The 15,640-nt window shown below is 40.3% G+C and overlaps 1 protein-coding gene across 4 annotated transcripts in view; it reads left to right on the top strand.

The window, feature by feature from the left end:
• Window positions 1-15,640, top strand: part of DIAPH3 (diaphanous related formin 3) — an 844,467-nt gene that overhangs the window by 564,091 nt on the left and 264,736 nt on the right. For all 4 annotated transcript variants that reach the window (XM_040341346.1, XM_040341345.1, XM_040341344.1 and 1 more), the window contains one exon: window positions 11,538-11,673. In XM_040341346.1, the coding sequence (XP_040197280.1) occupies window positions 11,538-11,673 (136 nt within the window). The remainder of the gene's footprint in view (window positions 1-11,537; window positions 11,674-15,640) is intronic.

Here is a 15,640-nt window from a genome sequence, read left to right as displayed (position 1 = left end):
TACCTTAACCTGTTCTGCCAGATATGTTTATCCTTTTTCAAACACAATTCATAAAGAACCCAAAGGTCAACTCAGTTTTATTGAATGCATTATATGATTTGCTGTGTTGTATTTTTATGTGTATAAGCATCCCACTGGATATTTTGCAAAAGGGATTATCTTGCATTATCAATTCAAATTCCTCAAGCAATAATTGTTGTGGTGTTTTTAATCAAAATGCACACTGCTATCTTTGTTATAAGTAAAAGTTGGTTCAAAAAGGTTACTTTCCAGGTTAGCACTCATTTAAAGTATAATTGGAGGTGTCTAATGAAATCTTTTAAAAGTATTTTTATGTGAAGTTTTGTAAACTGGAATATCTTTTTTGGAGTGCTTCTTTCTCCACATAACACAGTTCATATTGTGTCATTTTTCTAAGATATCCACTCCATCTTTACTGCTACTTTTTATCTCAGACACTGACGATATAATGAAGCAAAATCCTCAACCTATAATAGTGCTTAGCCCACGTTCACATTGGAGCGATTTGACATGTCAAATCGCATGACAAATCAGAGCCTATTGGCAGCAATGGCACCGTCGAAATTGGTGCAACTCTGGCTTGGCGGCGCCACACCGATTCTCAAAAGTAATTTCTGCACTACTTTTGGTGTCTTCTGGGTGATTTCAGTGATCCCACACAGATGTCTGTCAAATCGCATTGAAGTGGGACTGAAATTCCGGTTTGAAATAGTGCGAATTCAGCTGAACTCGCACAATTTCAAACCCGCCCTCAGTGTGAACGTGGGCTCAGTCATTTGTGTATGGGTTTCCATGGCCTCATAAGACTACCTGAGCAGTTTTTACATATGTTAATCATTCTGCTTCAGTGGTTATAATCAAAGTATGCTGCTTGTAATTTTGCTTACCTTGTGTTTATTATTTGCTTGCCGACCAGCCGCTGCAGTTATATGGCGGCAGGTCGGCTCTGCTGGGCGAGATCACGTAGATCTACGTCATCTCGCTATTCAGCCAATAGGGGCGCGCGACCCGGCGGACGCGATCACTGCCGGGCACCGAGATCGCTCGTTACAGAGCGAGAACCGGGAGCTGTGTGTGTAAATACACAGCTCTCGGTCCTGTCAGGGGGGAGAAATGCCTGATCGTCTGTTCATACAATGTATGAACAGCGATCAGTCACTTCCCCATGTCAGTCCACCTCCTTCTTCAGTTAGAACACACCCAGGGAACATACTTAACCCCTTCCTCGCCCCCTAGTGTTAACCCCTTCCCTGCCAGTGGCATTTTTATAGTAATCAATGCATTGATCGCTATAAAAATGCCAATGGTCCCAAAAATGTGTCCGAAGTGTCCGCCATAATGTCGCAGTACCGATAAAAATCGCTGATCGCCGCTATTACTAGTAAAAAAAAAAATATTAATAAAAATGCCATAAAACTATCCCCTATTTTGTAAACGCTATAACTTTTGCGCAAACCAATCAATTAAGGCTTAACCGGCCTAAACTGAGGGAAAAAACTTTTTTTTTTATATATTTTTGGGGGATATTTATTATAGCAAAAAGTAAAAAAATATTTATTTTTTTCAAAATTGTCGCCCTATTTTTGTTTATAGCGCAAAACTAAAAACCGCAGAGGTGATCAAATACCACCAAAAGAAAGCTCTATGTGTGGGAAAAAAAGGACGCCAATTTTGTTTGGGAGCCATGTCGCACGACCACGCAATTGTCAGTTAAAGCGACGCAGTGCCAAATCGCAAAAAGTGGCCTGGTCTTTGACCAGCAATATGGTCCGGTGCTTAAGTGGTTAATCATTTTAATGGAATTTGTTTTATTGATCCAGATCTGACCTATCAGTGTATTGGGCCGATAATGATTTTTGCTTGTAAACCCCAATTTACATTAACTAGGGTTTTAATACAGTATATGCTTAGTTAGTTTGTATGGATGCCGATCTTAATAATCCACTGTTATAGTGTTGGTGATTACTTTTCGCGTTTAATCTTGTTTATAGAGGGGTTATTCTGGCAGCCAATTGTGCTACTACTGTGGTTGGCCTAAGGAAGGAGAGGGACTCCCCAAAACACATTATATCAATAATTGTGGTGCCTGAGCATAGCTCACACCTGAGCATAGCGGTTTCAAGCAGAAAGTTGCACGATTTTACCGACATTTTTGTGGGTTTTTTTTGCCAAGATTTTGCTGGGTTTTTGTACAGGTTTAAAAGGTTACCAATGTAAAAAGCAGAAAAATGCCCAAATCTGCATAAAAAAAGTCCCAGAACTTGTTTGAACTTCAGGCGTTTTGGAGCTTCTGGCTTCATGCATTTTGGAGAGGAGGTGTGAACCATCTCCATAGAGAATAATAGATGTTTTCCCCTCCAACGTTTTGGAGCTTCAGATTTCAAGCTACAAAACGCTCAGGTGTGAATGGGGTGTAAGAGTAGTGAGAGAGAAGTACTGATGGCTTCTTCACTGAAGCATAGCTCCTTACAAGGCTCTGCATGCTGGCAGATGGCTTACACAGGCATGAATCGGATAACAGGTATTCCAGCAGTGCTTCCAGTAGACTGTGACTAAGACCCCTTTTACACTGAGGAGTTTTTCAGGCGGTACAGCGCTAAAAATAGCGCTGCTATACCGCCTGAAAAACTCCTGCCCAGCAACCTCAATGTGAAAGCCCGAGGGCTTTCACACTGAGGCGATGCCCTGGCAGGAGAGAAAAAAATCTACTGCAAGCAGCATCTTTGGAGCGGTGAGAGGAGCGGTATGTATACCGCTCCTTCCCATTTAAAACAAAGGGAAACCGCTGTAATACCGCCCGCAATGCGCCTCTGCAGAGGCGCATTGCGGGTGGTATTAACCCTTTATCGGCCGATAGAGGGGGTTAATAACGCACCGCTAGCTGCCGAATCCAGCGGCAATTACGGCAGTGTAGTGCCGCTATTTTTAGCGGCGCTATACCGCCACCGCGGCTCCTGCCCCAGTGTGAAAGGGGCCTAAGGCTATACACACACCGTTTGTACAACTGCTGTCTTACAGAAGCCAGTCTCACAGGTGGCATCCTTCAAACGAGCATGCTGGAAAACCAGTGACAATTGGTGTGTTCTGGCAGGGGACCGTCGGAACACAATAGCTCAGCAGGGGAGATCACCATACTAAATGAATAAGAGATAGCGCTAATATCAACTAGTGCTGATTATATACAGTAATTGTGAGTGATATTATATAAATTCAGTGAATAGTATAAGTAAGAAACAACAACAATTATGAAATATACACGCTATCTAATGGTGTAACACAGTGAGTTCATAATGGGTTAAAGAAACTGAACCCATATGCAGCCCTATAGCCACTCAGCTGATGTCTCCTTCCCACTGCTTCTCATTAGATAGACAACGACCTTCTCAAGCAATTCAGTCAGAAACACTCCAATGTATATGTAAGAGAAAAAAAGAGAGGACAAGCCTCATAGTACAATATTGTATGGCAAGAAGGGTGGACAAGAGACTACACCGACGGTGTATACACTCACACATCCGCCGATAAACACAGGCTCAGAGTCAAAAGTTGCCGCTCAGTGTGATGGTCTCCTCACTAGGATCGTAGTCCCGTCACATAGGCTCCTCCCCCACGCGTAACGCCACTCGTCACGTGGCTTAGTCATGGATCACCATACTAACATCGCTTGTGTTGGTACTTCAATCTGTATGTTTTTTTTTTTGTATTCAGCCAGCTGGGTTGAGTTAAAAAAATGTAGTGTGTATCCTGCATAAGGCCACATTCACATTTGTGAATTGGCCTAGCAGCAAGCAGATACAAGAAAACCAACAAGGGGGTCTGTTCTGGGAGGAAGGCCCATTGGAAATAATGGGAGGCTGCTACCACACAGTTAATTGTGGCCATTCATATGTAACTTCTATGCAGTGATCACTTGTAAGTAACTGGCCCCTGATCTGAATACAGGGTCAATGACTCAAAGGGGATCTCTGCATAGTGATTATATGCAATTAGCTGTGGGAGCCAGCATCATCCCATTGCTTTCAATGGGGTTGCCACCCAGAGCTAATTGGTTCTACATCCAGGGACGATCACTTGCAGCTGATCTCTGCAAAGCAATTATATGTGAGCTGCTACAATAAGCTGTGGTAGCCAGCAGCCTCCAATTACTTTTACTTGTATTCTCACATCTAGACTCCGTTGGGCCAATACTGTCTGTGTCTTACCAGCACATTGTAAGAGCCTTTCCTACTGTGTGTTTCTTTTTTTTGTCATATGTATTGAATAAATAGTGACTCAATCTAGTACACTCTATTGCTTTTTCAGACTCTTGCACCCTTTTCCCCTTTTTTTGTAGCCCAACATAGAGGAAGCTGAGGAAAAAATAAATCATGCTGGGATAGTGTGTGGTACATTTATCCGCTGCTAGTTCATTGCTATTTGATCTCATCTAGCACGTTTTTCCAGGTGTCTCGATATGAAATACTGCTGCCTTCTCTCTGGCACTAATACAGAGTATGTATGATAAGATATTTTGTAGCTAAATTGCTAATTTGGCACACAATTGCTCTCTAATGTTGTCTTGCACAACATTTTTTTTTTTTTTTTTTAAATCCTAACCACTATGTAAAGACCACTAATTGATCTACATACTGCCTATGCACTCCCTAAATGTCAATGGCCACTGTTACCCCTTTCTGGGAGAAGGCTGTGTCATTTATATGTAGCCTTCAGTTCCCCATAGCTGTGTCAGCTTATTTGCATATGAATGAATGTGTGTTATGTTATCACAGCCATTCATATAGTATATGAATAAGTACATTGGTTTGTAGGTAATCGCTCCCATTTACTAGATTCTGAGCAGGTCAAGTGAAGTTTTTATGATCTATATTTTGTTGTTGAAGGATTTTTTGACCATATCAAAAATTAATTGCCAAAAGATCAATGTAAAATATTTAAAGAGATCGTGAGTGTTTGACGCTGATAGAAGTCACAAGACTGCTATAGACTGCTGATGCGAAAATGGGTGTGTCTTTGTTGCAGAGCATGATGCTTGAACCGGCGCCTCTGCATTACCAGGGGTGTCTACAGTGGCTCACTGCAATTTTGCCTGCCGTTGATACGTCCGGGAAGGAGGGGAAGACAGCAGGCTATGTCCTGAAAGTAAATTGGGCGCAAGTGCCACGCCAACTCACAGACTATTTCATGCAGCCAGAAAGGGATAGAATGGCCACTCACTGCCACAGGCACAAACAGACCCAGAACAGGAGACCTTGGAAGCTATGGAAGAGCCTTTACGCTAACCACTGCTGATAGAAGTGAGAGACTGGTGATTTCTCCTGCACACTCGTCACATAAGCCTCTCCAGACAAAGAAACATCACTGGGCAGTCTCTTCGCAGTCACAAGCTGACATGGCTGCAGAATGCAGCCACATCCCCTGCCTGAGATGTCCGGGCCTTGGGAACCTCACTTAAAGCAATGCTGTTATCCCTACAAGCTGGACTACAGCAATAGCTGCACTCTTCCATACCTCAACTGACCTATTGCATTGATTCCATAGAAGGTTACACTGATATCTTAGAATCCCAAATTGGGGAAGTTGTTAATGTGCATGACAAACAAAATTGAAGCAATCCACAAACTTCACGTTAAGGTGGCAGATCTTGAGGATCAAATGAAATAGAAAGGCTCTTGCGCTATCTGTACTAAAAGCTAGGGGGCACTGCTGCAGTCACCTGATAATCTGTCCTCGCCAGAAAAAAGAAAAATGTGAATAGGTGACAATGACTGCACTGTCTAACTAAGCGAACAAAAAGTGATACAAGGCCCACCAAGTGGGTAAAGTGACCACTGGGGGCAATAAACCTCTTATAAAATAAAATAGAGTGTACAGAGTATACCAAAGGTATAACAACAATGTGAACCAACAGTGCTAGTACGTAAATGCACAAGCAGGCATAAGGCAAAATGAACAAATATAAATGTGAAAAAAGTCCAGTGAGTACACGTACATGTGAGGTAAAACACACAGGTGTATAATAGAATAAAGTCTTATGGACGGTGATTACAACAAAAGCCAAAATCCAGTGTTGGGGGAACAAACTTCAGTGCAAACACCTCTTGTGGTTCCTAGATGCTCACCTCACGGCTATAGCACGGACAGCCTAAAGCACCACAGGTGTATTCTTAAAACTGCAGCGAGACTTGTATGTAGCTGGGGAGGGGCTCCACATCAGATAGGCATAAAAAGGAAAGGCATAAAATGATTACGCCATTATCCCTTTGCATTATTCTTGCATTGTCGAGTTGGTTTACCAGATAGTTTTGCTGTTAATGGCAATCTCTTTTTAATATGAACTGTATATTTTTTATGTCTAAATAAATTAAAAAATAAAAAATGAGAAAAATTTCTCTGTGTGACTATATTTTGACTGGTCTATAGTGCCTGAAAAGTCCAACAACTCGCCCCCAGTTATTCTTTTGTTCATTATTCCTTTGCCGTTTTCCTTTTTATGCTTATCTGATGTGGAGCCCCTCCGCAGCTACATACAAGTCTCGCTGCAGTTTTAAGGATACACCTGTAGTGCTTTAGGCTGTTTGTGCTATAGGCCGATGGTCCACACTGTAGTCTCATTCGGCTATAGTGCGGGAAGTGGTTAAAGACTTTAGAACCACTTGTAGATTGACTATATTATGTGACAAATTTTAGTTCATTGCTATCTTGCAAGACTTAATTGTATAGCACTTTAAAGTGGTTGTAAACTCAGATAATGTTACCCCATATCAGCAATATGCAATTTCATCTTGTTGTTTAGCAGCTATGCGCTACATACATTATACAAATAGAACGCTCTTACTTGAAAAAAATGACTTTTTATGCTCGCCTTTGCTTGTACTTAGCCGCTGCCATTATGACTCCTGTCTTCTGCGTTACAGTAGTATTTTATTTCCGCCCTCACTCTTCTTCTGTGTCAATAATCCCGCACGTGTGCATTCCTTCCCTGCCTCGTTTTAGTGTCAGATAGGGAGGTTCTGTCCTCGCCTCTGCGCTCCAACCCCTGTGACATAGCGAGTCACATGGGGTTAGAATCAGCTTCTCAGGGAGGGAGTATCGCGGGATCTCGGGGCTGACGTCAGTCAGAGGAAATTATGCAGCCCTGGCAAGTACACAGTTTTCCGGCCAGAAGAAGAGCCGGCCGGACAAACGGCACTAACTGCGCATGTGCCGATTGCGTTATTCATTCGAAAATTACAGATTACACAGAAAGGGATAAGGTAGGAAGTGTTTTACATAGAGCAACTCGTTTATAAGGTAGGAAAGGTTGATAAGGTGGAAATAGCACAGGAAGGGTTTACAACCACTTTAATGGTCCTTCTATTATTTGTACAGGTCCCATTTACACTTTACATAGCAGGAACGTGTGTTTCTGGTCGCATCTTTTTGCGTTTAGTTTTAAGTTTAGCGTCGTTCAGCCCATTTACTTGAATGGGCTGCCCTATGCGCACCAAAAAAGCTCCCGTACCTTTTCGGGTGTGAGGCGGAGCATGGCAAAAGGCGTGTCTGCTAACCGTGTTTATTGTGCTTTTAAGCATTAAGCATTAATAGACCCTAAGCACATTTTTCAGTGTAATCTGGGGCAGTGGGCCAAATCCCATGATTTTGCATTGCTCAGATGCTAAGAAGGCCTGATGCCGCGTACACATGATCATTTTTCAGCATGAAAAAAAAAAACATTGTTTTTCAGCATGTTGAACAAACAAAGTTTTTTCCAACTTCATCATTAAAACGACGTTGCCCACACACCATCGTTTTAAAAAAATGATCTAGCAAAGCGCGGTTACTTACAACACGTACGACGGCACTATAAAGGGGCTGTTCCATTCGCCTTTGGGCTGCTTTAGGTGATTCCGTGTTAGTAAAAGACGATTTGCGCTTTTTTGTCTGTTACAGCGTGATGAATGTGCTTTACTCCATTATGAACGGTAGTTTTTCCAGAACGAGCGCTCCCGTCTCATAACTTGCTTCTGAGCATGCGCGGGTTTTTAACATCGTTTTAGCCCACACACGATCATTTTTTACAACCCGAAAAACAAGTTTAAAACAACGTTAAAAAATGCAGCATGTTCGAATTTTTTGTTTTTAGTTTTTCAGAACCTGAAAAATTATGTGAAGCCCACACACGATCATTTAAAATTACCTTTTTTTAAAAACAACGTTTTTTTCATGACGAAAAATTATCGTGTGTACGCGGCATAAGGCATTCAGAAAAATTTCCAAGAATTTCTCTAATGAGAAGTGTTCGTGAAAACTAACCTGATCAAACTCTGTGAATGATGTTTAAATGGAAATCTAGCTTGTGACTAGGACGCCACATGTTTGCATGCTATAGGAAAAAAAAGGATTGCTAAACCCCTTAAAATTGATTAAATAGGTGTGTTTGTGTTAATGTTCAATGAGTGTCAGATAGTCCAGCCGCAAGCTAGAAACAGTGATCTCCATTAGATCGTATGCTCTCCACTTCTGTGCAAAACTATCTTACATGCTTGCAAAAGGCCTTAACACATGTTGACAAATGGCTCTGTGTCTCTCCTCTACAGTATATTTTAATTATACAACTGTAACCAATGCCTATTTTTATTTTTTAATTATGCAAATTAAAATTGTCTTCCTCATGCTCCTCTGTTATCTCAAAGAGCAGCTACAGCAAAAGAAGCATGAAATCTGATCCCATAAGCTACATGCAGATTTAATGACTACATTATCAACTGTTGCTTGCTAATTTCCTTAGACTTTAGTTTCCATCACTTTCAACCATAATCAATTTGATTGCTTATTTCATTTAAGAGAAAAAAGTGTAAGGCCCCGTACACACGTCCGAGGAACTCGACGTGCCAAACACATCGAGTTCCTCGTCGAGTTTAGTGTTGAAGCCGCCGAGGGTCTCGGCGGGCCGACTTTCCTCATTGAACAACGAGGAAATAGAGAACATGTTCTCTATTTGGCCCGACGAGTTCCTCGTCAGCTTCCTTGCTGAAAAGTGTACACACGACCGAGTTTCTCTGCAGAATCCAGCTCTGATCGAGTTTCTGGCTGAATTCTGCAGAGAAACTCGGTCGTGTGTACGGGGCCTCATATGGCAGTTTATGTATTTTTGTTTTCCTGTTTAATAATCAATAGCGTACTGTTTGTATTATGAAGACATCAACAAATGTGTGTTGGTTTTTGCTAAACCTCTAATCATGGGTGACTGACAGGAAGAATAGCCTATAGGTTTCTTTACTGGACAATCCTTTAAAATAATGTTTTTTATATATATATATATATATATATATATATATATATATATATATATATATATATATATATATATATATATATATATATATATATATAAAATATATAATTATTTTTTTTATGCCAGTTTTGCTGAGAATATGACACTCCCCTCTAGGTAAACTGTGTAGGCAGCATGATGTTTTGCAATCTTTTTTGAAGATGCATGGTTGTATATACTGAATATATGCTTCATTGTGCCCTTTCTCAAACTGATTTCTCAATTGGTAGAAGGGTGGCATGCTTTATTATGACCACCTGACTAAATTTAAGTGGGGCACTGACAAAAACTTTGTCATTTGCATCTTTTAGAAGTGAACAAAAAATGTATATCCTATTGCAGGATATGCCCAAATGTGGCTTGCAATTCAGTGCAGGATTGTGAGAATGGAAGTAAGCAAAGTATGCACACAGGAAGTTAGATTTCCTGGAGTGTTGTATATACCAACAGTTTGCAAGACATGTGCAGATTGCAAATAATTTATTATTAAATTAATGACTGACTTTAAAAGAATATGGGCCAGAATATGCAGTCTGCAGTGTCCCATGGAGTCCTCTCTGTTTAACACAACAGAGAGCTATGTGATTAAAGGAAAACTGGTCACCATATGCTCTCCTCTTAATATCTGTAATAAACATTGTAGCTCTGCAGAGACTTGTTTTTTCTTTTTTTTTATTAAAGCCAAAGTTTAATCACAATTAAAAAAAAAAATAGCACAAGGGTCATAATTTACTATTAATGCAATGTGTCCCTTATGCTGCTGGCACCTGCTTTTCTTAAAATCTCCTGATTTCCTACCACCTCTGCCACTATTATGTTCTGCTGCAGGGGTGGCTGGGGGTTAATAGAAAAGATGGAGCTGTGGCAGGCACCCATCAGAATGCCTGACTATTCCTGCCCTTTCTGCCCAGCTGCTCCAATCGTATCAGTCCTCCTACAGCTTCTATGGATGGATGACTGAAAGGTCCAGTACTGGTAAAGTTATGGTACCAATTAAAATAACAGCCTGTTAGTAGTATCAAACATCATTAAGGCCCCTTTCACACTTGTATGCTTTTCCTGTAATTTACCTTGCAAGAAAAATGCAAAAAAAGGTGTTCCATTAAATACTATGTGACCCTTAACACCACTGCGTTGCAAGTGTGGCATGTTTTGAAAAGCTCTACATGCTGCATCTTTGGTGTGTATTTGAAAACTGCACCACAAATGCTGCTTCCTATTGAAATGAAAGGACGTTGTGGTAAAAACACACAACTGTTATTGTGTTTTTAGTGCGTTTTTAAGTTATGTCCATTTTTCACAAGTGCAGGCAACCCAGAAACACACAGGGAAGGCATCTGAAACACAGCAAAATTGTAGTAAAAGTGCATATGTGTTTTTACTATGATTAAGCTACAGAGCTGTGTGAAAGGGCCCTAAGGGTATGAACCTCAGTTAGTAGCAAGCCTGTATCTCTTCCTTTTTGTCAAGTTGAACCGCAAGATTTATTTGAAGGATCATGGTTAATGATCATGTTGAGAAGCTACCCAGGAGTAAGGTTCATGACCCTATGCTGCTACAGAGAGAGTCATACTAAATTGATGCTTTCAGAATGTTTTTTTCATGTTTTCCTTGATGAAGGATAATTTGTCTGTATTGGGTTTTCTTCTGTCTTGTACAGAATTACCAGTTCATGTTATTACTAGTTGTTGTACAGCCATATTTGTTGGATGTTTTCTATACAAGCATCCTAAATGTGATTATTTTAGTGATGTATACAATACCTTCCTAACTGGTTTGCTTTAGAATTACTTTTTTAAAATGTTAACTTGTATTCTAATATCTTTATTTCAAGTTCTAAGTTTCAATTTTTAAAGACTAGACTGATGCATATACCTTTGCATTGTTTAAGCCGCATACTGTCAATAGCTATGATAGTTTTGTTAATAGCATAATGGCTATTGTGCTGTCCTGTGCATTATAATTATTAACAGTAATTTTATTTGTATTTATTAAGCTGCAGAAGACTAACATTTCAGGGGAACAAGCTCCCATTGACTTTGGGACTTTTAAGTACAAAACTTGTATGTGCAAAACCTGCATACCAGGAAAAAAGTGCAGTCTTTCTAAATCTTCATTTGTATAAGGAGTGGTTTTAAATACTGTTTCATGTTTGTGTATCATCCGGATGTTAACAGATATTAATTGTCTTGTTTTTCCATAGCAAGCAACAAAGGAGAATTATAGGCGCAAAGAGGCAGAAGAGAAATTGAAAAGAGTCAGATTGGCAAAGGAAATGGCAGAAAGAGAGAAAGAAGAGAGACAGAAAAAGAAACGACGTCTTCTCGAAAAGAACAACGGTTAGTAAAAACATGTTTTATCAAATATATTATAAATTCACAATTGTCCATGGGTACCAGGATTCCACTTCCTCTTATGCACAATAATCCTGAAAGGGAGCTGCTAATTAGTTTATGTGGACTACTTGGTTCTTCATTTTTAGATTTATGTTCTGTAATATGGATGTTGAACATCCTGATCTTGCAATATTCTAGAGGATTTTATTCAAGCGCTGTGCTTGTGAGTGATTTGAGTCCAGCCAGGAAATCCTGTTTCAGGTCTCGTTGTCCCACTTAAAAAAAAAAAAAAAAAAAGTAAAAGTTTTACAAAAACAAGTGGTTGCCTTTGCAGGGGTTTCAGCCATCACTTCAGAACACAAAATAAAAATGTATTTAAGCTCAGTTTTTAAGCTTAGAATGTCTCGTTTTAACACTCTTTCAAAGCTCCTTGCTTCTTTGGCACACTCACCCTGTCCTATGGACAGAAGACCTCTGTCTCCTCGTTGGAGCCCTGAACTACTGCTATGCCCTTTATTATAAGGGCTGTGCACACCTTCACACACAGCTTTTTTTTTGTACATATATATATATATATATATATATATATATATATATATATATATATAAAAGGAATGTTTTATTGTTTCACTTTAAGCATCTTTAAAATCACTGCTCCTTTAAAAATTATCTGAAAACGAAAAATTGCATTGGTACATGTCCTCCAGGGCAGTACCTGGGTCTCCATACTCTTTTTATGACCAATAACTTGCATATAAACCTTCAAAATGGGCACTTTTTCTAATTCAGGTCCCATACACCTCAATGGGGTTTGGGTCTGAACTTTTGTGACATTTGAGAGTTCTGGCACAAACCCAGGGGGATGGTCGGCCCATCTCTAGTAGCTGGATATAATCCAGTTGTGATCATTTAAAGAAGCCTGTGTCCTGTACTGTACTTCGGGAAATAAACTGTATTAGTAAGTCAATCCTAATCCTGACTGGAAAATGTGTGTATTGAGAAACTACCGATTTCTGTTTTGGAAAGAAAATCAGTGGAGCTTGGAAACTGCTAAAAGATGAAGAAAACACTTACAAAATATAAACATTTTAATGAAAGCAGCTTTGCTTGGATTTGAGCTTGATGGATATGACTAGAAATATACTGTCTATGTGCATCAGGAATGCATCCATGCAGACTTGCAAAGTTACTGAAATGTCCACTTTAAATTGTCTTTTTTCTTTAGCTAAGTACATTGCACCTAGTATTGACTAGTTCCAGCATAGGGTGATGTTGAGAGCTCTAATACAAAATCACATTTAAAGCAGTTGTATACAGCTGGAGGTACTAGCACATTTTGTGAAACTTTAAACAAAGCTGTTGCAGCGCTGCAATGCTCCCATCTTCACTCGGTTAGCTTTCAGGTTCGCAGGCTCTGTGACTGGCCGGAGCCGCAATGACGTCCCTCCCGCACACGTGTGCGGGAGCCGCCAGTCATGGCACATGGTTTTGAAGGAACAGCACGGGTGGCCATTCCTTCAAAGCGCATGCACCAGTGATTTCAATGGCTGCATGTAATGTAAATATCTCCTAAACGGCGCACATTTAGGAGATATTTACACTAGCTAGGTAAGTCTTATTATAGGCTTACCTATAGGTAAAAGTCAGTAAAGGAAGTTTAATTCTATATAAATCTTATTTTTACTGAGCTTTATGTTGGGGTTGGTTATAAAGATAATATAGAAGGGTATGGTTTTACTCCTATGCAGTCATTTACCATCTCCACAATCTATTTGGACATTTAACTGTACAAAAGTTGTGAATAGTTACAAGTCACATTGTCTGCCTTTAATGAATTCAATGCTAATCACACTTCACACTTTTGTCTGTGGTCAGACAGAGATATGGCTGTCATGAACACGAACTGATTTTCTATAAGCCTTAATGAGCAGGACCCTGTACCTCATTATAGAAAGGTACAAGTAACCAAGACTGTTCATTGAATGTGATTAACTTTTAAGTCAACTTGGTCTCTTTCTCAGTGGCCTTTACAGCATTATCATTTCTCATATAGAAATTTCTGAAGTTAGTGAATGATTTTTGTAATAGAATTCAAGCTTCGGCACACTGCCGAGGCTTGAATCCTGCTTGTTTTGCGAGACAACGCTCGCAAACCGCAATGGTTTTGCACAGAGCAGCCCAGTTCCTCTTCTTGGGTCCCTCTTTGGTGCTCCTGGCCCCTACCCCTGATATTGGGGTACCCGAGCCACGGCTCCCCATGTACATTCAGACATGGAACCGCAGCTCGGCCCCACCCCCTTTATCTCATTGGCTGACTGACTTTGGCAGCAGCGGGAGCCATAGCGCATTTCTGCTGTCAAAACCAATGAGGATGGGAGTCCCGAGCAGCCGAGAGACTCCTACAACATGGCAAGCTCTAGATGGACCTCAGGTAAGTATTAGGGGGTGGGGGCTGCTGCACAAAGAAGGCTTTTTATCTCATTGCAAGATAGAATGCATTAAGATAAAAAAAAAGATTAAAAAAAAAACGCCTACCTGTGCAATCACTTCAAATAAGTTTGGGATTAATTGTGGAAATAGAAATCAGGGAGCTGAACAAAGTTTGTCATATAACTGCTTTACAGAATGCTTAGAACAACCTAACACACAAGTACCTTTAAAATATAAAAGCAAGTGTATAAGGTTCCATTCATACCTAAGCATAGTGCAGCGACACCTGCTGCACCACAGGTTTTTTTTTTTTTTTTACTTTTTTGTGTGTGTTTTTGGAGTGGCACCTTTCGTTTGAATGAGCTTCCCTCCTCTCCAAAATGCTCCAAATACCATATTTTGGCAAAGAGCCAGGAGCGTTTGGCAGTGCAATGTTTAAGGCAGTTTTAGTGTGCTTTGTCGCATGACAATCACTTTAAAATCACAACTGGTAAGAGGTGCCATTAAGAAATAATAATATTGCAAACCTGTCCCGTGCAATTCCACTACGCTCAGGTGTGAATGGAGCCTGAGGCTGGGTTCACACTACTACACTACTTTCATCCTACTTTGCTCTGCTACATTGGTCCTACATTGATCCTACATTGGTCCTACATCCATCCTACTTTCATGAACAGGATACTACTTTGGTCCGACTTCAATGATATTCAATGGGTTGAAGTAGGATCAATGTAGGACCAAAAGTAGTACAGGGAGCATTTTCAAAGTCGGACCGACTTGTGTAGGACGCTACAAGACGCTCTCATAGGGAAACATTGAACACAGAGCAAAGTAGGATGAAAGTAGTGTAGTAGTGTGAACCCAGCCTAAAAGGTGGTAACTCCAATTATGTATTTCAGTTCTTAAAAAAAAAAAAAAAAAATCCTATTTTCTGCACTTTTTAAGAATATTCATGAATATATATAAAAAAAGAAAAGCTACCCATGGCATTATTTTTTTTAAAGCATTCCTGCTTTTTTTTTTTTTTTATATATATATAATATGTTTGGACAGTACTGTATATAGTTTGTTTATAGCTTGAATAGTGCTGCATAATTTGAACCATATTATGTAAGTTCATAATAGAAGAAAAAAAAAAACTTTTCTTTATCGTACATCATGGGACACAGAGCCTAAGTCCCCTTTCACACTGAGCAGTTTTTCAGGCGGTACATCGCTAAAAATAGCACTGCTTTACCGCCTGAAAAACTCCTTCACTGCCTACTTAATGTGAAAGCCCGAGAGCTTTCACACTGAGGCGATGCGCTGGTGGGAGACAAAAAAATCTCCTGTCAGCAGCATCTTTGGAGCGGTGAGAGGAGCAGCACGTATACCGCTCCTTACCATTGAAAACAATGGGAAACCGCGGCAATACCGCCCGCAATGCGCCTCTGCAGAGGCCCATTGTGGGCGGTATTGTGGGCGGTTAATACCGCACCACTAGCGGCCGATTCCCGCAGCAATCCCAGCTATTTTTAGCGGCGTTATACCGCCACCGCGC

The sequence above is a fragment of the Rana temporaria genome, chromosome 2 (genome assembly GCF_905171775.1).
Source record: "Rana temporaria chromosome 2, aRanTem1.1, whole genome shotgun sequence".
Lineage (NCBI taxonomy): Eukaryota > Metazoa > Chordata > Amphibia > Anura > Ranidae > Rana > Rana temporaria.
This window is presented reverse-complemented; position numbering and strand designations above follow the sequence as displayed.